Source organism: Salvia hispanica, chromosome 6 (assembly GCF_029641045.1).
Source record: "Salvia hispanica isolate PSC_SH4W2 chromosome 6, Shi_PSC_v1, whole genome shotgun sequence".
Lineage (NCBI taxonomy): Eukaryota > Viridiplantae > Streptophyta > Magnoliopsida > Lamiales > Lamiaceae > Salvia > Salvia hispanica.
In genome coordinates this window covers 47,851,106-47,872,134 of record NC_142697.1, presented here as the reverse complement: position 1 = coordinate 47,872,134, position 21,029 = coordinate 47,851,106, and the positions used below count along the sequence as shown (strand labels likewise).

General features: G+C 42.3%; 2 protein-coding genes and 1 non-coding gene across 3 annotated transcripts; 2 read left to right on the top strand and 1 right to left on the bottom strand.

Moving 5' to 3' along the window:
- Positions 1-1,504: 1,504 nt before the first annotated feature.
- On the bottom strand, positions 1,505-11,557 carry LOC125207021 (glutamate receptor 2.7-like). Its single transcript, XM_089060481.1, has 5 exons — positions 11,296-11,557; positions 3,878-5,148; positions 3,229-3,541; positions 2,291-2,685; positions 1,505-2,169 (listed from the first exon to the last, which is right to left on the bottom strand). The coding sequence occupies exons 1-5, from the start codon at positions 11,552-11,554 to the stop codon at positions 1,714-1,716; spliced, it is 2,694 nt and encodes an 897-aa protein (XP_088916607.1). The 5' UTR covers positions 11,555-11,557; the 3' UTR covers positions 1,505-1,713.
- A 2,721-nt stretch (positions 11,558-14,278) lies between these two features.
- Positions 14,279-15,490, top strand: LOC148924112 (uncharacterized). The gene has a single exon (XM_089061686.1). It carries the CDS (start codon positions 14,279-14,281, stop codon positions 15,488-15,490), a length of 1,212 nt encoding a protein of 403 aa, XP_088917812.1.
- Positions 15,491-17,309: 1,819 nt separating this feature from the next.
- LOC148924111 (small nucleolar RNA Z247) lies at positions 17,310-17,445 on the top strand. The gene has a single exon (XR_016133096.1). It is a non-coding gene; the product is annotated as a small nucleolar RNA Z247 (small nucleolar RNA).
- Positions 17,446-21,029: the final 3,584 nt, after the last annotated feature.

The following is a 21,029-nucleotide window of genomic DNA, read 5'->3' as shown; positions in this document are numbered from 1 at the left end:
TTTTAAATTATATTCTATATTCTAACTAAATTTAAATACATATTGAAGGAGGGCCCTATACGAAAATAGAAGATATTTTAACCTAATTAAAATACAACTATATGGAAATAGTAGATGTGGGATATTAATAATTTATTGATAAATTATTTAGAAGATCTTTTATCTTTTTAATTCTTGTCAATACACCTTAAATAAAAATAAATAGACCAGCAAGATATTCGTGTTCACATTATCACAAATTTAACAGTTAATTAAAATAATTAAAGTAGTCTAAAGCCACGAATTTCTTAGCAATGACATACGTATTTGATAACAGTCGCACTTCCTATTATTGATAGATTTAAATCATACAAAAATAATTAAATATTCGATATTATAATTCAAAGACTAAATCAATATGTGGTAATAATGACAAGGTTCCGATTCTTTTGAGGGTAAAGAAAACTAGAAAAGAGCACACCAAAATCAGATTTCCACCTAAGTAAATTTGTCCAACAACACAAATCATACATTTTATGAAAACTAGTATCCACCCACCTGCTATGCACAACCCAAATGTTTTTTAAAAATGAATAATAAGAAAAAATAATCTAAACACCAAATATGATAACTTCTCAAAGGAAAGTAAAGACTCAAACATTAGTAAAATTGAGCAAACACCCATGCACTGCTCGGAAATTAATTTATTTTATAGAGTATTAGTTTAAAATTTTCAAATTAAGTAATATATATGTCATAAAATAATATAGATATGTGTCCAACAACAATTTGGCCTTATACAAAGTAGTGGAAAAAATAAGTACATTCACAAATAATACGACCCACTATACCGAGATAATTAAATTGATAATTTTGTACTATTCATTTAACTTTTTACAATTAAACTATTACCACCAAAACATCCATATAATAATTTAGCTTCGTACAAAATAATTTAAATTGAGAAATAATACAACTCACTACCATTATTTGATAAAAATCCTAAAACTAAATAAAGGTACTATGTATTATCTATTATTGAAAGTTTAGATTTATTAAAAAACACTATTTACATATACATATAAAAGTGAATTTATAAATATAATAATTGTCAACTTGGATAATTGGAGATACTTAATTCTTAGTCGCAAGAATGGGACCTTATACATTACTTTTTGTTGCTGAAGAATAGAGCTTTATGCTCCAAATAATAGTTCAGTTGTAGCCTTGTTAAATGCAGCCAAACCTTCGATTGGTAGATACTGCACATTGTGATGCATATTATAATGAGATTATTTTTCGGACTGGGACCTTGTCTCAATTATAATGACAAGATTTCCTTTTAGGAATGTACCATTCTGGGTGATTCATTTTTAAAAACAATGAAATATCAATGTACTTTATTCACTCTTTTACTTTATTCTCTCCATCTACTACACAAAATAGTAAAATAAAATAACCTAATACTAATACTCTAATCACCATTTTTTATTAAAATAATAACTTATGTACATTTCACTTATATAATAACCTAATACTACACACTAGAAAATGTTACAACTATTCATACTACTCTAGTGCATTTTACAATATATACCCATAAAGTAGACTCTTTATTGGGGTTAACTTTTCACTAACCGCTTTCTGACAGAGGCGACAATCTTATTCATTATGTCCAATCCCACGAGTTTCGTTTCCTAGATCCGCCATAGGTCACGAAGTAGCCTCTTGATGTTACAATGCAGGTTTTACATTACTGATTTCTACTATTGAGAACCCTTCATCACATGGAATGCCCATAGCTGCACTTGATCCTCCTCCTCCACCACCTCCACGAACTTGTCTTGAAGCCGATGTCTTTGGCGACAACGGCTTATCTTTTCCAATCACAAACGCCCTAGCAAGTCCACGAAGCTTTTCCATGGTCGAATCAGTAGATGCCAACAAAACCCGATTCTCACGCAAGAAATTGAAGGAGAATATAACCAGAGCTAGTATCGATGACAGGCCCGCGATGAGGAAGAGCCCCTCAAAGCTAGCTACATCGAGGCTATTGTGAGAGGTGATCCGAGTTCCATTACTAGCTTCCCCAACCCATTTCTCCGAGATTCTCGATATTTCCTTGCTTGCTGTCAGCTTAACGATCCCTCTTGAAACATCCGAAACTAGTGGCGAACCCCTTGTAAATGCCTACATTATGCAAATGATATCAGTAGCGGATCTAGAATATAATTTTACAACGTAAATTTTTTTAAAAATTACTCCATCCATCCCAAGAGTCGATAAAAAATGATGAGAGAAATGAACGTACGAATCCAAAGCCAGAATTCGGATAAGTCGGACCAATCATTCTATACTTCTTGGCATTCTTTGATTTGGAGAGAAGGAGATTAACGTAAGGCATTTCATCGTAGATTGCATCAACTCCTCCATTGCTGCAGCCTTTGGAGAGGGCTTCGTCGAATTCTTCCAACGTGCTGTAGTTTCGAAGATTGGACTCATCAAAATTCATCTCGTCCTTCAAGAAATCACGAACAAAGGAGCCATTCTGGTAACCAACACAATCTCCAGCGTTGATTTCGGGATTCAGTTGCTCCACCGTTAGCATGGACGTCAAGTTCGCAGTGTAACTCGACGTCAAAACCAGCACCACGAACACCCAGACAATCAGCACGAATCTTGTCAAGTTGCTACTCACTTTCTCCTCTGTCATAATAAATTGAACTAGTTCACGCTTCACATTATTGAAATTGAGTTTGATGTTATAATGTTCTAATTCAGTTGTAAATTATTTGTTGCGTAAAATTAAGTCATTGATATTCCAATTCAGTTCTAATAATCTAAATCAAAAAAATTGTGTATATGAGTGTATGTATTTTGTGCAACTATGTCTCGTGTGCCGTGTGTATATTGTGTGTGTGATGTTATGTGTCGCGTACGCATGCAGAGTGTAGTACTAGTAGGTGATGTTCGGTTGCCAAGATAAAATAATACCAAGATACAATCTAGGATTGAGTTGTGAGATTATTTTAGTCATAGGGGGTTAGCTAAGACTAATCATCCCATAATTATCCATTTAGGATTGAGTTGAGAGACTAAATCTCATAAACCAAACACACTATCAATTTAATCCGGATACATTCTTGCAAAACACCCCCGTAATAGATTTGGAATTGACGGTAACAATTTCAAATCCAAAACCCTAATTTCATGGCACCAAACTCACACTTTAGGGATATGGGGACTTACTGTGTGCAAAAACAAGTGTTGAGAACGAGAACCAGAAAATCATCCCGATTTGCTTGTGACGGGGGCCTTGGAATTCCTCGTTTATCCGATGCTCAAGAATCCATACAACAACCCCGGTGAAGACGAAGAATCCTCCAATTGTTATCCAGAGGCCACCGGTTAAAGGCTTCATGAATATCCAAGCATTCTTCGTGTCATCAGGCTCGCTTCTGACAACCATCGCAATCCCAGATTCCGTGTAAGGTATCGTGAAATCTGCCCACTCCGATCTTTCCGCCGTGATAGTCACATCTCCCACCACTACATCAATCACCTGTTGTTTTAAGTTAAGTGAGTTCAGTTATCAAAGATTCTATACATATTTATACTACGGGATGTGATCATATGATAACCCACATTTCTGGTGATAACCTAATAACCTATCATTCTATGGACGAAATATATCATTTTATAAAACAGAATATCATTTTATGGATTAAAAGTATCATTTCATGCATGCTGAAAAAATATCATTTTATAGTGTATAGTAAAAATGATATTTATGACCCATAAAATGATAGGTTATTAAGTTATCAGTAGTTATCATTCTAACACAGTACTATATAGATCTATAAATAAAAATGGCTAAAAGTGTCATTTTTATTCTTACCTTAAGATCTAACTTCTTGACAAAATCACCATAATCTTCACCATCATCACTCTGTATATATTCGATTGGCGCAGCATAGGGCGTCTTATTCCATACCTCCTCGAAAACATTTTTCGCGAAATCAATGAATTCATGGAACCCTCCTTTTGGTGGGATTCCAACCCTCAGCTTCTTCCCACTTGTCGGAAACTCCCACCCTTTAGGCGCTTCAGATGTCTTCCCTGGCCACACAACGAGGTCTAGGTTTTCCGTTTTACTGGAGCAACCATCTTCCCTATCTCCGGGCTTCAAAAGCCCGCATCGTTCAGACCAAAACCCGACAGTGACACCACTCACCCCATGTACATTCACTACCTCAAATGCAGACGGCTGCAGTTGGCCGTTACTTATGTTGAAATCGCCACTCAACCCTTTCAACGCGTAGTTTTTCATCAAACCAATGAGTAAAGATCCAGCATTTGATGTTCCTATCGCCTCCAAATCCGTGGTATTTCCTCCATCGACTGATCTATTGAACCGCGGTGATGTCACATCACCTCGTTCGATTGCATCCGCTATAGATGTCATGCTGTCATAAGCCCAGAGGCCAAAAACATTAAGCTTTACAACATCCATATCCGGATTATCATAGCGAAACCTATTGTTATATCTCTTCGTGAAGTTTGTAACTTCTTCGGATTCTTGAACGCGGGCCTTCACACCTAGTAGGCCTTGCATCGCCTCCACGGTCTTCGAATCCATCAAATCCGGGAGACTAGCAAGAGGATCAGAAACAATCCAAGCATATCCTTTCTCCATCATCCCGGCTTCTTTCGCCAACTTGAAGAACCGGGATGCAAGATCCGGAAGCATATCAACGACGAACACCCTCGTCTGCATCTTCATCAACTTGTCTAGCTCGCGGCCGATTTGATCGTCAGTGGCTGTAGGGGAAATAGCAGTTTGGTACGAGACATGAGCGTTGCTCTCGAGCATGTCCTCGTCCAAGAACGGGACTAAACCCCTCCCAAAACCTGAATCCTCGTAGACGAAAACGACTTTCGACCAATTATACTTTTCTACGATTGCTGCGATTGCTTTGGATTGAGAAAAGGAAGGCCATGCTGATCTTATGAAGTAGGGTGAATCTTGAGGCGAAATAGATGGACTCATTGCTGGTGAAATGATTAGAACCTTTACTCGGTCGCCGATATTTATCACGACGTCGGCTTGATTCGAGTTTTGTGGCCCGAAGATCGCCATCACTTGAGTGTTCTTCAATAGATCTATAGCTGCAAGAAAGTTACAAACCAAAATTTAGAAGAGTTTGGTTTGATGAATGGCTAAATAATGAGTATTTGCTTGTTAATTTCTAACTGGTTTTGCATATTATAATCTGAGAGGTGCGTTATATTGCTAACTATTTAAGTTGCCAACTCTGCTAACCCATCAATAAAGTGTATTAAAAATGTCAACATGATTACATCAAAATGTCTATACATAATATCAATATATTATATTGAAGTTCAACAAAATTATGTGTTGACATTATAATTTCATCGTGTTGACATTTTTAATACACTGCATTGATGAGTTAGCAACTTAGAAAGTTAGCAATTGATTACACTCATATAATCTGATTAGTTCAAATTTTGCATATTTCTGAAACGTCGCCAAATTTCTAAACTTTCATCAAATTTTGAGCACAGAATTTAAACAATTTCCCCAAATATCTAAACTTTCATCAAATTTTGAGCACAGATTGTATGATTTGATGAAAGTTTCGGAATTTACAAGAAAATTACCTATAAAAATCATGGAATGTATTCAAGTTCAACATGTAAATATTGTCCAAACATTCAACTGAATCTCAGCCCCACGATTTTGTTATCTAACGGTTAGATTAATGTCAGTGTCATTTAATATTGCAGATTTTTATTCTAATAATATACACCGACTAATAATGTACAATTATAGTCTGTAGATTTTCATTCTAATAATGTACACCGACCAATAATGTAAACTTTTCGTCAAATAATGTAGCTCGGTGATGCAAAACGTGTAGAGAAAATTGACTGAACGGAGAAGAAATTCAGAGAAACCCTAGTTTCAATGAAAAACGAAATATTATTATCAAAATTCAACTCCGGCCCAAAACAAAAGCAACGCTATTTATAAGCGTCTAAAAAACCCTAGAAGTTCATAAGGAAATAAAACAGAAAATTAAAAATTAAAAATAAGACCGAAAAAACAGTAAATTGCAGTTTTCGCCCCCTAAACGATGTCAGATGGCCAAAATCCATCGTCCATCATCGCGACCGCGATGAGTTCGATCCCAAATTGCGTTTCGCATGTACCGTGCGAATTTCAAAACAATCTGACACCGCCACTTTTTGCCCGATTTCTACGTTGAAACTGCATCATACTCCCCCTCTTGAAAAAGACTCGACCTCGAGTCTGCTTCATCTGCTGCTGCCACCACTTCATTCATGTCAACTGCTTCATCCTCACTACCACCGTCATATGGAGATAAATCAGCAACATTGAAGGTAGCTGACACATTGTACTGACCTGGCAAATCCACCTTATATGCGTTATCATTTATCCGTTTCAGGATACGGAAAGGACCATCCGCCCTTGGCTGTAACTTTCCCCAACGCCCTCCTGGAAAACGTTCCTTCCTCAAATGAATCCAAACTAGATCACCCTCCTGAAAAACCACCTTCTTCCGTCGCCTATCAGCTCGCAGTTTATACTTGTCATTCTGCTGGAGAATGCGCTGTCGCACTTGCTCATGCAGCTCTCGAATCTGCTTAGCTTGTTCTTCCCCATCGGAGCTAAAGTGGTCAGTGATGGGAATAGGCACCAAGTCCAATGGAGTGATTGGATTGCGCCCATAGACAATCTGGAACGGACTCCTACCAGTGGTTCGATTCTGCGACTGGTTATACGCGAACTCTGCTTGTGCCAACACCAAGTCCCATTGTCGAGGACTGTCACCAACCAAACTTCGCAGCAAATTCCCCAAACTCCTATTGACAACCTCAGTCTGTCCATCCGTCTGCGGGTGATATGCACTACTAAACTGAAGTTTCGACCCCATTCGTCGCCACAAAGTTCGCCAAAAATGACTCACAAACTTTACATCACGATCAGAGGTAAGAGATTTAGAAATACCATGAAGCTTGACGATCTCTCGAAAGTACAGCTGAGCCACCTGACTTGCATCAAACGTCTTACTGCAGGGGACAAAATGCGCCATTTTAGAGAATCGATCCACCACAACCATGATCGAGTCTTTCTGCCTCTGTGTGCGGGGCAGTCCCAACACAAAATCCAAGCTAATATCCTCCCATGGAGCTGTAGGAACTGGGAGAGGAGTGTATAAACCCGCATTACTGTGACGGGTCTTGGCAACATGACAGGTCCGACACCTCGCCACCAATTTAGCCACATCATGCTCCAACCGCGGCCAATAGAAACTATTAGAAAGCAAAGATACAGTCTTATCCTTCCCAAAATGACCTGCAAGGCCCCCTCCATGAGCCTCATCAACAATCGCGGCCCTCAATGAACAAAGTGGGATGCATAATCGGTTTCCCTTGAAGAGGAACTTGTCGTGAATCTGGAACTGCTGAAAACTCCCTTGTGCACACTTTATCCAAATATCACGAAAATCAGGATCATCACGATATGAATCACCAAAAGTGTCAAATCCCACAACACGTGCCCTCATAGATGACAACAAGGCATGTTGGCGACTCAAAGCATCAGCCACTCGATTCTGCACGCCAGCCTTATGCTTAATCACAAAGTTGAACATTTGTATGAACTCCACCCATTTAGCATGACGAAAATTCAATTTGTGTTGTCCTTGTATGTATTTCAGTGCCTCATGATCACAATATAACACAAACTCCTTGGACAAGAGGTAATGTTGCCAATGGTCAAGAGTACGAACAATAGCATAAAACTCTTTGTCATAAGTAGAATACCTCTTGCGGGCGTCACACAATTTCTCACTGAAAAAGGCAATCGGCTTCTGATTCTGACTCAATACTCCACCAATCCCAACATTCGAAGCATCACAATGCACCTCAAACACATCATCAAAATTAGGCAAAGTCAAAACAGGGGCTTGGGTTACCTTTAACTTCAAAAACTGGAATGCAGCGTCCGCCTCACTACTCCACATGAACTTCCCACCCTTCAAACATTCTGTGATCGGCGCAATAATGCTGCTGAAATCCCGAATGAAACGACGATAAAAGGAAGCCAACCCATGGAAACTCCGAATGTCATGAATATTAGTCGGGGTCGGCCAACTGGTGATAGCCTCAATCTTTCCCTCATCCATGCGTATCCCCTCCTTAGTAACCACATAACCTAGAAACGTGACCTCATCCGTCAGAAAATGGCACTTCTTGGCATTGGCGTACAACTGTTGCACGCGCAGCACATCAAAAACCTTCCTCAAGTGATCTAAATGTTGTTCCACCGAGCTACTATAGACAAGAATGTCATCGAAATAAACGACAACAAACTGCCCAATAAACGGCCTGAAAATCTGGTTCATCAGACGCATGAATGTACTAGGCGCATTCGGCAATCCAAACGGCATGACCATCCATTCGTACAACCCATCCCTCATCTTGAAGGCCGTCTTCCACTCATCACCTGGCCTTATGCGAATCTGATGATAACCACTTCGCAAATCTATCTTCGAAAACACTACTGAACCGTGCAGTTGGTCCAATAGATCGTCGAACCTGGGGATCGGGAACCTGTACTTGATTGTGATCTTGTTGATTGCTCGGCTGTCCATACACATTCTCATCGAACCATCGGCCTTGGGCACCATTAGAGCCGGAACAGCACACGGACTCATACTCTCACGGATGACCCCCTTCTCGAGCAACTCCAAGACCTGTTTCTGCAACTCCTCGTGTTCTTTAGGCCTCAAACGATACGCTGCCTTATTCGGAATAGATGAACCAGGCAGGAGATCAATACAATGCTGAATATCCCTCATAGGAGGCAGACCTGGTGGAATAGCTGCAGGTAAGACATCTTCATACAATTCCAGAAGCGGTTGCACCTCTGCTGGGATAGCCATGTCCCCAGTGTTCCCTTCGACCACCACAAGCACAAAGAAGTTTCTGGCTTCAGTCGCTGCAGCTACAAAAGTAGACCTCGTCAACAAGTTACTGCTCCCAACAATCTTATCATCTTTATTTGCGGCAGGTTCACACCTCTCGTCTGGACTGGGACACAAAGTAATGCTGGCGCCATCCTTCTTAAAGGTATACGTATTCTTGAAGCCGTCATGCTTGACTTTCCGATCAAACTGCCACGGGCGACCCAATAACATATGACAGGCATCCATAGGAATAACATCACACCATACTTCATCTTGATACCGTCTCCCAATGGAAAATTGAACGAGGCAGCGTTTATGGACTTTTAACTCGCGCCCTTTAACAAGCCAAGACAGCTTGTAAGGCTGGGGATGGTCCACTTTCTTCAAACCCAATTTCTCCACCATGGTTGCAGATACCACGTTTTCGCAGCTACCCCCATCAATAATCAAATTGCATACTTTTCCTTTGGTGGTGCACTTGGTATGGAATATGTTGTGCCTCAACCACTGGTCATCCTCTGCAGGCGATATATTCAGAACACGTCGAACGACCAATGCAGGCCCACGATCTGCATAAACTAACTCGGAATCCGTGTCCGACCCAGCGCCATCATTCTCAGATTCATCAAAAATAGGCGCAGCATCATCCTCCCCAACAAATGTGACCATCTGTCTATTTGGGCAATCAGCCTGCATATGCCCGAAACCCTGACATTTAAACCACCGTACGGGCTGTCGCGCCCTCGGCCCAGGCTCAACAGACTACCCAGGTTTCGTTGTGACCTGTTGTTTTGCTGCCACCGGTGCAGCTGGTTGTGAAGATCCCGAACCTCCACGAAAATTCGCCGACTCTCTGCCCGACGACCAACGACTCGAGACTTTCTTTCCTTTCAACTGCTTCTCAACTTTAAGAGCAAGCCTGCATACATCCTCATAACTGAAATATTGTTGCAATTGGACTACTTCAGCGATGTCAGTACGAAGCGCCTCAAAGTAGCGAGCAATCGTCTGTTCCTCCTCTTCCTCAACATCACAACGCATCCGTAGACGATCAAATTCATTAGTAAACTCCTCCACAGACATAGCACCCTGCTTACAAACATGGTATTCAATAAAGGCATCCTGCCGAAAGTGCGCAGGAAGGAATTTCCCCCGAAGTAACTTCTTCATCTTTTCCCAAGACTGAATTCTGGACTTCCTTTCCCTTGCTCGTTGTTTCTTAACATGTTCCCACCAGATCGAAGCATTTTTCTTCAATTTAATGGCAACCAGTTTCACCTTATTGCTATCACTGATGTTCTTGATATCGAAAACACGCTCTACAGTATTTAACCAATCAATGAACTCATCAGGGAGAGCCTTACCCTCAAACTCCGGAATCTCAATCCTCATGCCGATATCACGCGATGGGTCAACCCCATAGTACCCGTTCCCGCCGCGCTCCCCTGCACAGCCAAAAGGGTTTTCGCCGTCATCATCGTCAGGATGGGAAAGATCTGAATCCGAGTTTGTCTCGGTGGTCGGGGTCTCCAGTTGCGCCAGACGTCGCTGGAGATCTCGCACCTGTTGCCTCAGTTCGTCATTCTCAACGTCACGCAGATCGCGTTCTCGTGCAGCCCCTTCGTGTTGAGGAATCTCCCCACGTCCTCCACCACGACCGCCACCACGAGCACCACCACGTCCACCGCCACGTCTACGTTCAGCCATTGATAACCAACCTGGATCGTGATACCAATTGATGCAAAACGTGTAGAGAAAATTGACTGAACGAAGAAGAAATTCAGAGAAACCCTAGTTTCAATGAAAAACGAAATATTATTATCAAAATTCAACTCCGGCCCAAAACAAAAGCAACGCTATTTATAAGCGTCTAAAAAACCCTAGAAGTTCATAAGGAAATAAAACAGAAAATTAAAAATTAAAAATAAGACCGAAAAAACAGTAAATTGCAGTTTTCGCCCCCTAAACGATGTCAGATGGCCAAAATCCATCGTCCATCATCGCGACTGGGTCGCGATGAGTTCGATCCCAAATTGCGTTTCGCATGTACCGTGCGAATTTCAAAACAATCTGACACCGCCACTTTTTGCCCGATTTCTACGTTGAAACTGCATCACTCGGCTACTTTGATCACAACCATCCAATCCAAGGATCCAAGGGTTGTGATCTGTTTGAAGCTTAACACTAAAGAGTTGTGAGGACCCTAATACACCCCAAAAAATCATTCCACCATTGCATAAGTTTGATTATGCAAACCAAATATATATGATCAAGTTGGATTATTTTACGAATCATGTACCTGCATAAGCTGCAGCGATTACATCACTCTTCGAATCCCGGAAATGAGGCACGATCATGGTGGTGTGATCGCGGTTGGCGTAGAATTCTTCGACAGCCATCGAGATGCAAGTCCTGCACATCTTTCCAAAGGTAGTATCAAGATCAAGAATCACTCCTACATCAGCTTTTGCTGCGGTTGAATTGAAACCGGTCAATTGGCTAAAGCAAAAACACATAAATATAAGCATATGAAACCAAAGAAAGTGTGGATTCTTCATTGCAAAAGCATTAGTATGGAGAGAGATCAAATATATCTGATGAAAGCTAAGTCTAAAAAAATATCTTGAAAATTATTTGCAGTAGAGATTCTAATTATATATAGAAAGTGTTTAGCAACAAAATTCCTTATCTACGCGTAATATTAATCCTAAGAGAAGAGTGTAGGAAAGAATAACTCAAAAATAAGGACTTGTCAACCGTGACGACTGAAGATTCTAACGACTAATTCTATATTTGACCAATTCTTGGCGACACTGAATCGAACATCTATTGTGTATGCTCGAATCGGTTACTGATAAAAGGTCAATGTTAGTCTTGATTGACAAATGTTTTATCATATATTTTTGGAGAATGCCACTGTTCATTAGTTTGTACCTAACTTAAATTGGCCTTATATCAAAGAGTTAGCAGCCGTTCAGCAATAAAAGTTGAATAATCAACTAAGAAATTTAGTCATAGGTTCAAAATAGAGGGCTGATTTGGATAAACTTATAAGTTTAAGTGGCTAGAATATTGCAAGTTGTCTTGTTAATTTTCCAAATCGTTGATATTTTAAAGTCATTATATAGTGTAAATCAACATCTCTGATTCCATTTTCCATCTATTGATAGGCCAGTGAGCCTGTCTAGCTAGCTCCACTTGGGCTGGGCTTCAAAATGGGCCTATTCTAACCAAATCCACTACCGCAATCCAATGTGAAAATTCATCCAAAAATGTAGTCTATTAGTAAAAAAAAAACATTTAGTTTATAAATCCTATAATATTAGTATTTGCTTATACAACTGATGCGGGAGATATTGAGTTTGCAACAAACAATCATTCTACTCAGTTGACTTGTTTTTTTTTTTTTTTTTGAGATTTGGGGCCCATAAGCCCAATGGGCCAAACCTATTTAACAAGAACATATTTATGTATCGAATTAGCTTGAGCTATTCCATTTATATTGGGGAATCTATTTACTCCCTCCATCCTTGAAATTTGTCATCTATTTTCTTTTTCATTCGTCCCTAAATATTTACCACCTTTCATTTTTACTCCCTCCGTTTCGCTATAGTTGAGGCGGAACTTTTGGGCACGGAGTTTTAGAAATGAATATTGGGTGTGTTAAATAAATAGATAAAAAAGTAAGAAATGAAAAGGTGGAGAGAATAAAATATAAAGTGAATAAAGTAGAGAGAATAAAGTAAGAGAGAGTAAAGTAAGAAAGAGAAAAAAGTTACCAAATATGGAAATGACTCAACTATGAAGAAACTTTCCGAAATGGTAAAATGACTCAACTAGGGTGAAACGGAGGGAGTACCATTTTTTATAGTGGACCCCATATTCCACTAACTTATTCTCACTCACATTTTATTATAAAACTAATATATAAAAGTAGGACTCACATGCCACTAAATTTTTCAACACACATTCTATTAGCTCGGTCAAATGGTGACAAATTATGGGGGACGGGGGGAGTAGCGGTTAATTACTCCCTCAGAAACCCAAATATTGTCTCACTTTAATTAGCTCCTCATATATTATAATTTGGTGATTCCAAGCTGATTAAGTAACAATTAAAACTAATTATCTTGTGTTATTAACTACCACTAATTCTATTGTTGACAATTCAACATTGTTACGGGTCACCCCTCAGCGAGGCTTAAGGAGACGGATCAGCAGCAGGGAGAAGAGATGGACGTGGATACAAACGTGCCGGAGGACCAGACGCCGGCAGTGCCGCCGAGGCGCGAGAGGACTTCGCAGCGGCAATCAAAGCGGCCGTCGCGCTATGCAGATTTTGTGCCTCGTTAGGGAGGCAGCTTTATTTATTTGAGTCTTTTATTTTATTTTAATTGCCTTAATTAGAGTATTTTTAATTAATTATTCGTTGAGTGAACGTTAAGCTCCTTTCCGGGTTTTCTTAGTTGATTCTTTCCCGGATCGTAGGTCGAATCAACCCTAGGGTCCTTAGATATAAATACGTGTGTATTTTATTTCCTCACTCTCAAGAAATAAAATATTTTTACACGCAGCTTTACTTTCTCTTGTGCTCAACGCACAAACCCTAGATTTCGACGCCGGAGTGATCGACGGGCAAAGCTCCCGCGACGTTCGACGCGATTTCGATTGTTGGGGATCCTTATCCTTAACAAGTGGTGCTTTCTCTTGAACTCACTTACCATGACTCAATCGGGACTGCACCGTTCTGAACCGCCTTTTATTCGTGGTGTAGAGCCACTGCCGACGGTCACCAAACCCTTGGACGCCGGAGCGTTGGCGATGGAGCATGTGTTGGCGTCGCTAGCACGTATGGAGGCGCGTCTGGATGCGACTGATCGTGGCGTGCCGACAACGGTACCACCCCTACGACCGGATCCGGTTCTGCCGTCGGGTGTACTGCAGCAGTTACCGGTCTACACTCAGGCGACCGGCGTTTCTCTTCCCGGTCCTTCTCGACCTCTGATGGAAGACTCATGGGCCAGTGGGAGTAAGGGATCGTTGCAGCAGCCCTTGCAAACATGGGGCAACACATACTCAGACCCTTGTCGGGCTCAACCACCAAACCCTAGCCATAGTTTGGGCAGGGTAACCTGGACGGGACAATAGACGGGGCGGGCGTCGACGTGGGACCCCCCGGAACCGAGGTTTGATGGCCCGGTCACTCGCCAACCGACCAGTTGGGATAATCCGGCTACACGACAACAATATGGGCAACAATTTGAACATCCGCGACAGTTAAAATGCAGCAACCGCGGTTTGATGGATCGGAGGTGGCCAATTGGATTTCGAGGGTCCAATATTACTTTGAGCACCTGTTGATGCCGGAAGAGCACAGGCTTCACTATGTGGTAATGCTATTCGACCCCCCCGCGTCGGAATGGGTATTCAATTACCGCGAGAATAATCCGCGGGCGCGTTGGTCGGATTTCATTGAGGACGTGCGTCGGCGTTTTGACCCGCAGTATTTTCAGAATTTCATTGGGTTGATTGCAAAACTCTGTCAGACGGGTACTCTTGCAGAATATCATACGAGTTTTGAGACAATGCTCAACCGGGTTCGTGGAGTGCCGGAATACATACTGCTACCTATTTACGTGGAGGGACTACAACAACCTGTAAAAAATCAGGTTAAGCATCAGAATCCGCCCTCTGTTGCAGCGGCTATGGCGTTGGCCATCGAGTACGACAGCTGTGTGGAAAGACCTACCGCAGCAGCGGGGTTTCAGCGCAAGCACTGGCAGAACCGCGAGCAGAGGCAATCTGGAAATTCGCAGCAGCCGCTGGCCCTACCAGCTCCACCGATCCAACAAGGGCGACCGAATAACTCCAAAGGGTCGGAGTACTCAAAACTACCAGTGGTGCGGATATCTGCAGCAGAGCGAGCTGAGCGATCTAGGCTCAATCTTTGTTGGTACTGCCCGGAGAAGTGGGTTGCAGGACATTCTTGTAAGGGCCGCTTCTTGGTTTATATGGGGGCTGACGCAGATTCGGAGGAGGAGCTGGAGGATACTACGGAGGAGCTGCAGGGTGAACCGATTATTTCTGCGGACCTGTCACATATTTATGCGCTGGACGGCAGAAAGCGTGAGGCGATTGAGCTGAGGGGGCTGATCGGAGCATCTACTGTCCGGATTTTGGTGGACACGGGGAGTTCTCATAATTTCTTACATCCCAAGGTAGCAGAAAAAATGGAGCTTCCTCTGCGACAAATCCGGCCATTCCGCGTTTACGTCGGTAACGGTGAGTCACTTTTATGCTCTCATGCTAGTATTCAAACTCGCGTTGTAATTCAGAACCATGTATTTTTGATTGATTTGCATATTTTGCCTGTGCATGGTCCTGAGGTGATTTTGGGGAGAGCATGGCTCAAGGAGTTGCGGAGAGTGACGAGTGACTATGTGGAGGGTACATTGGAGTTCTCCAAAAACGGTGAGTCGAGATTCCGAGGCTAAGGCAGCGCTTTTACATGAACATCACGCATCACCAGCTGCAGGCCAGCCGGGTGTGGATAGAACATTCAAGAGGTTGGCATCGTCCTTTTATTGGAAGGGTATGAGAAAGGATGTAAAGGAATTTGTTGAAGCGTGTTTTGAGTGTCAGACAACCAAATACTTAACTCAAAGACCGGCGGGTTTACTGCAGCCATTACCTATTCCGTCACAGGTATGGGAAGACGTTTCAATGGACTTCGTTACTGGACTTCCGGCCTCCCAGGGTCACACTGGCATCATGGTGGTGGTTGACCGTCTTTCGAAGTATGCTCACTTCGCCTTGTTACCGGTTCGCTACAACGCTTTGAAGATTGCGAACCTATTCATCGATACTGTGGTGAAGCATCATGGCTTTCCCAAGACGTTGGTCTCGGATAGGGACCCGGTTTTCTTGAATGATGTATGGGAGGAGATGTTACGTTTGAGTGGTACTAAGCTCCATTTCTCTACTGCTTATCACCCTCAATCAGACGGGCAGACGGAGGTTCGAAACCGGGGGCTCGAACAATATTTGCGTGCCTTTACCGCGGACAGACCGATAAAATGGGCAAACTTTTTGCCATGGGCTGAGCTCGCCCTGAACTGCTTTCATCATGAAGGGCTCGGGACGTCGCCGTTTGAGGCTTTGTACGGCCGCCAGCCACCCCCCCGATTGCTGCTCCGCCATCGGCGTCGACTCCTCCGGATGTGGCGTCACTGATCCGCCAGAGGGGTGAGACCATTGTGTGGTTGCGCGGGAATTTGGAGAAAGCGCAGCAGCGTATGCAGAAATCGGCGAACAAACATCGCCGGGATTTGGAGTTCAAGGTGTTGAAACTTCTCACGACTTGATGAATGAAGAAACGAGCTCGAGCGAAAAATATGGATGTAATGCAGCACGTGTGGATATTGATCGTGAAGATAAGGAATTCGAAGCAGTTCCACCTCAGCTCATGAATTGGAAAGCTGCTCTGTTGGGCAACTAACAACGTGGGTAAGATGGTGGTTAGAAGAAAGGATGATGGACCATGATCTAGTTAGTTTTAGATTGCACGTTCTGTCAATTACAATAGATGTCTATATATATAGATTATTTTGTAACTTGTTGATCATTCGAGAAATCATATCAGAAATGCAACTCAAAACTTGCACAATGAAGTTCTTTTGCCTACTTTCCTTTATTGCCATTTTCGTTTTTGGTATCAGAGCAGGTGCCTAGGCCCTGACTCTATACCTTTCATCCTCATTTCCTTTCTTTCTTTTTTTTCCTACAATGGTAGAATCAGATTCAAACTCAACCAAAACCCCACAAGCTTCCGCACAAAACTCTCTCCCACGCATCTTTACACCAGTGCTCTCACACAACCACCCCATTTCAGTCAAACTGAATGATGATAATTTTCTCATCTGGAAACAGCAGATCCTTGCTATTGTGCGAGGATATCGTTTGGAATCTCACTTGACAGGAAACCTACCGATCCCACCGGAATTCATAGCGGTGAACGGATCAGACCAAATGGAGGTGAATGAAGATTTTCTGGCTTGGCATAGTCAAGACCAGCTACTCTCGGCGTGGATACAAGCGTCGTTGTCAGATAGTGCCTTGATTTTAGTGGTTGGGCTGAGCAGCGCAAAAGATGTTTGGAATGCTCTAGAAACTAATTTTGCAAGCCAATCGAAGGCGAAAGTAATGCAATTTAGGCTGCAGTTGCAGACCTTGAAGAAGGAAGGTCTCTCCATGAAGGATTACCTTAACAAAGTAAAGTCATGTTGTGATTTGCTTGGGGCCGCAGGATGCCGAGTTCTTGAGCAAGATCAAATCCTATACATCCTTGCAGGTTTGGGCCACGAGTATGATTCTGTGATGGTAACAATCACTTCAAGAGGTGATATGTGGACAGTGCAAGATGTCACTGCACTCTTGCTTAGTTTCGAATCGAGACTGGATAGTGGAAAGCAATCAACTGTGGGAGCGGATGGAGTGCTACCAACTGCAAATTTCGCCCAGGTTTCTGGACAAAGAAGGGACAACAATTATCAAAGTAATCGAGGAGGATTCTCTGGAAAAAGTGAAGGAGGTCGAGGACACTTCGGGGGCAGGTCATCGAGGGGAGGTCGTGGAGGAAGAGGCTTTAGTTCCAAAATCATTTGTCAATTGTGCCAAAAACCAGGACATGGAGCAGATAGATGCTGGCACAGATTTGAACAAAGCTTCACTCCACAGCCAATTCAACAAGGCAGGCAGCAACAACAGTCCAATCCCTCTGCCAACATGGTTCAAACTCGAGTTCATCAGCCACTTCCTCCTCCATCCATCAGACCTCCATCAGAGTACAACTTTGAGGGTAGCCAACTGACTTCTTGGTACCCGGATTCAGGAGCCACAAACCACATCTCTAATGATCTTTCGAACCTCAATATTAGCAGTGAGTATCACGGAGGTAAACAACTTATTTTGGGGAATGGTTCTAGTGTTGACATTGATCATGTTGGTGAATCAAGTATTTGTCCCGTGTCTTCACAATGCTCTAAACCTCTTTTTCTCAAAAATTTGCTTCATGTCCCTGCTATCACTAAAAATCTGTTGAGTGTGTCATAATTTGCTAGAGATAATGGAGTATTTTTTGAATTTCACTCTACTCATTGTCTTGTTAAGGACCAGGACAGCCAACAAACAATCCTCAAGGGTTCTCTTGATCAAGGTATTTACCGCTTCTTTCTGCCCAAGTCTGCTGTCATTCCAACACCTCCAAATCCAGCAGTTCTTCCTCCTACAGCATGCTCAGCCACCTTAGCTTCCTCTTCCAGCATTGATGTTTCTAGTGTAGGCCTATGGCATAGGAGATTAGGTCATCCATCTTTTAGCATTGTAACACATGTTCTGAATGGATGTAATATTCCTTTTGATTCAATGAAAACATCTCCTCTTTGTCATCCATGTTGTGTCTCCAAAGCTCACAGGCTCCCATATTCTGATTCTAAATCCACATACTCTCATCCTCTTGAACTTGTTCATAGCGATTTATGGGGTCCTTCCCCAACAACTTCAAGGTGTGGATACTCCTATTATGTTACCTTTATTGATCAATTCAGTAGACATACTTGGATTTACCTCTTGAAGTTGAAAAGTGATGTCTATGCTGCATTTAAGAACTTTAAAGCTTTGGCTGAAAATCTTTTGTCTACCAAAATTAAAGTTCTTCAAAGTGATTGGGGAGGAGAGTTTCAAGGATTATCTGGTTTTCTCAAAGATAGTGGAATTCATCATCGTTTGTCGTGCCCACACACACCTCAACAAAACGGTCTAGCTGAAAGGAAGCACATGCATATTGTGGAAACTGGTCTTGCTCTCTTATCTCAGGCTAACTTGCCTCCTAAATTTTGGGATGACGCGTTCTTGACTGCGGTTCATTTGATCAACAGACTGCCCTCAAAGATCATCAACATGAAATCTCCTTTTGAAATACTCTTCAAGAAACAGCTTGATTACACTATTATGAGAGTATTTGGGTGTCTTTGCTACCCTCTCACAAGGCCTTACAACACTAATAAGCTGCAGTACAGATCACAAGCTGCTACATTTATTGGATATAGCAGCTCCCACAAAGGTTACAAGGCCTTACTCCCTCATGGTAAAGTTATAGTTTCAAGAGATGTTGTTTTTGATGAGTCATCATTTCCTTACAAGAAGATACCAATTCTTGCAACTCAAACTCATTCCTCATCCTCTCTTCCACCTTCTGTTTTACCAGTGAGTTGTCTGCCAATTCCTAATTCATGTATCATAGACCACATCACTCCATCTCCACCTACTCTAAACTCACCGTCAGCTGCAGACACCAGCTCAAATGCTCCTGTTTTTCCCAACTCTCCGGCCACAAATGATCCAATCACTGATCACTCACTCCCTTCAGATGCTAGCTCGTCCTCATCTGCTCCTACTACTACTTATGATATCATCACCACGGATTCTGCCTCTCCTACTCACAATTCTTCACCTTCTGCTCCTTCTCATAAAATGGTGACAAGGTCTAAAGCAGGCATCTTTAAGCCTAAGGTCTTCACTGCTACCATCCCCGAAATTCTCTTACCCAAATCTGCTCTTGCAGCTCTTCTTATACCTGTCTGGAAGCAAGCAATGCTAGAGGAATACCTTGCTCTTATAAAAAACAAGACATGGATTCTAACCACTCTCCCTCCCGGTAAAAATCTGATTGGGTCAGCCTGGATTTTCAAACTCAAAAAGCTCATTGATGGAAGCATTGCTAGATACAAAGCCAGACTTGTGGCTCAAGGATTCTCACAGCAGCCCGGTTCTGACTTTCATGATACGTTCAGTCCGGTAGTGAAGCCAAATACTATTCGTTTGATTCTCAGTGTTGCTATTGCTGCTGGTTGGTTTATCAATCATCTTGACGTCAACAACGCCTTTCTCCATGGGGAATTGAAGGAGGATATTTATATGAAACAACCGGTTGGTTTTGAACAAGGGTCTCCATCCCTTGTGTGCAAATTGAATAAAGCACTCTACGGCCTCAAACAAGCTTCACGAGCTTGGTTTTATACCATTCACTCGGTTTTTGTCTCTCTCGGATTTGCTCAATCTCGAGCTGATGCGTCCCTGTTTCATAAGTCCTCAAATGGAGACATCATCTACATTCTTCTCTACGTTGATGACATGTTGGTGACTGGCTCTAATTCGGCGTCCATAAAAAAGGTGATCGACCAATTGAATGCTTACTTTTCTTTAAAAGATCTTGGGGAGGTTCGGCATTTTCTGGGTATTGAAGTCACAAAAACCCAACAAGGCTTTCATCTTGCCCAAGAAAGCTATGTTAAAGATCTTCTAATAAAAGTGAAAATGGATGATGCAAAGAGCTGCCCAACTCCCATGATATCCAACTGTGAACTCAGCAAAGTCATTGGAAATCCCTCAATCGATGGAAAGGTGTATAGGAGTACAGTAGGGGCACTGCAATACGCCACCATTACTCGACCCGACATCAGCTTCGCAGTAAACAAAGTGAGTCAATACATGGCGAACCCACTCGATTCACATTGGAAGGCCGTAAAAAGGATCCTAAGGTATCTTGCTGGAACATTGGACTATGGCATTCACATTACGAGATCAAATGGGCAAATTACAGCTTTCTCCGATGCTGATTGGGCATCGGATCTTGATGATAGAAGGTCTACGACCGGATATTGTGTGTATCATGGGTCGAACCTGATATCGTGGTGTGCTAAAAAGCAGTCGGTCGTATCGAGGTCCAGCACGGAGGCATAGTATCGAAGTCTAGCGCATGTTGCCTCAGAGGTGACATGGATGCAATCGATTCTGAGTGAGTTGAAAATTAAGCCTGGAGGAGTACCGATAACTTGGGTGGATAACTTGAGTGCAATTGCCTTGGCCTCAAACCCTGTTCTTCATGCTCGGACAAAGCATATTGAAATAGATCTGCACTTTGTGAGAGACAAAGTGATAAGGAAGGAACTGGATGTACGACATGTGCCGTCAGTT

Bases quoted from the DNA above. Each gene is read 5' to 3' on its own strand.
- LOC125207021 (XM_089060481.1), bottom strand. From the start codon at position 11,554: ATGAAGAATCCACACTTTCTTTGGTTTCATATGCTTATATTTATGTGT. The intron at 5,149-11,295 runs GTACATGATTCG...ACTTTCTTGCAG, and splicing joins AATCGCTGCAGCTTATGCAG to CTATAGATCTATTGAAGAAC. The intron at 2,170-2,290 runs GTACGTTCATTT...TGCATAATGTAG, and splicing joins CGAATTCTGGCTTTGGATTC to GCATTTACAAGGGGTTCGCC.
- LOC148924112 (XM_089061686.1), top strand. From the start codon at position 14,279: ATGCAGCAACCGCGGTTTGATGGATCGGAGGTGGCCAATTGGATTTCG.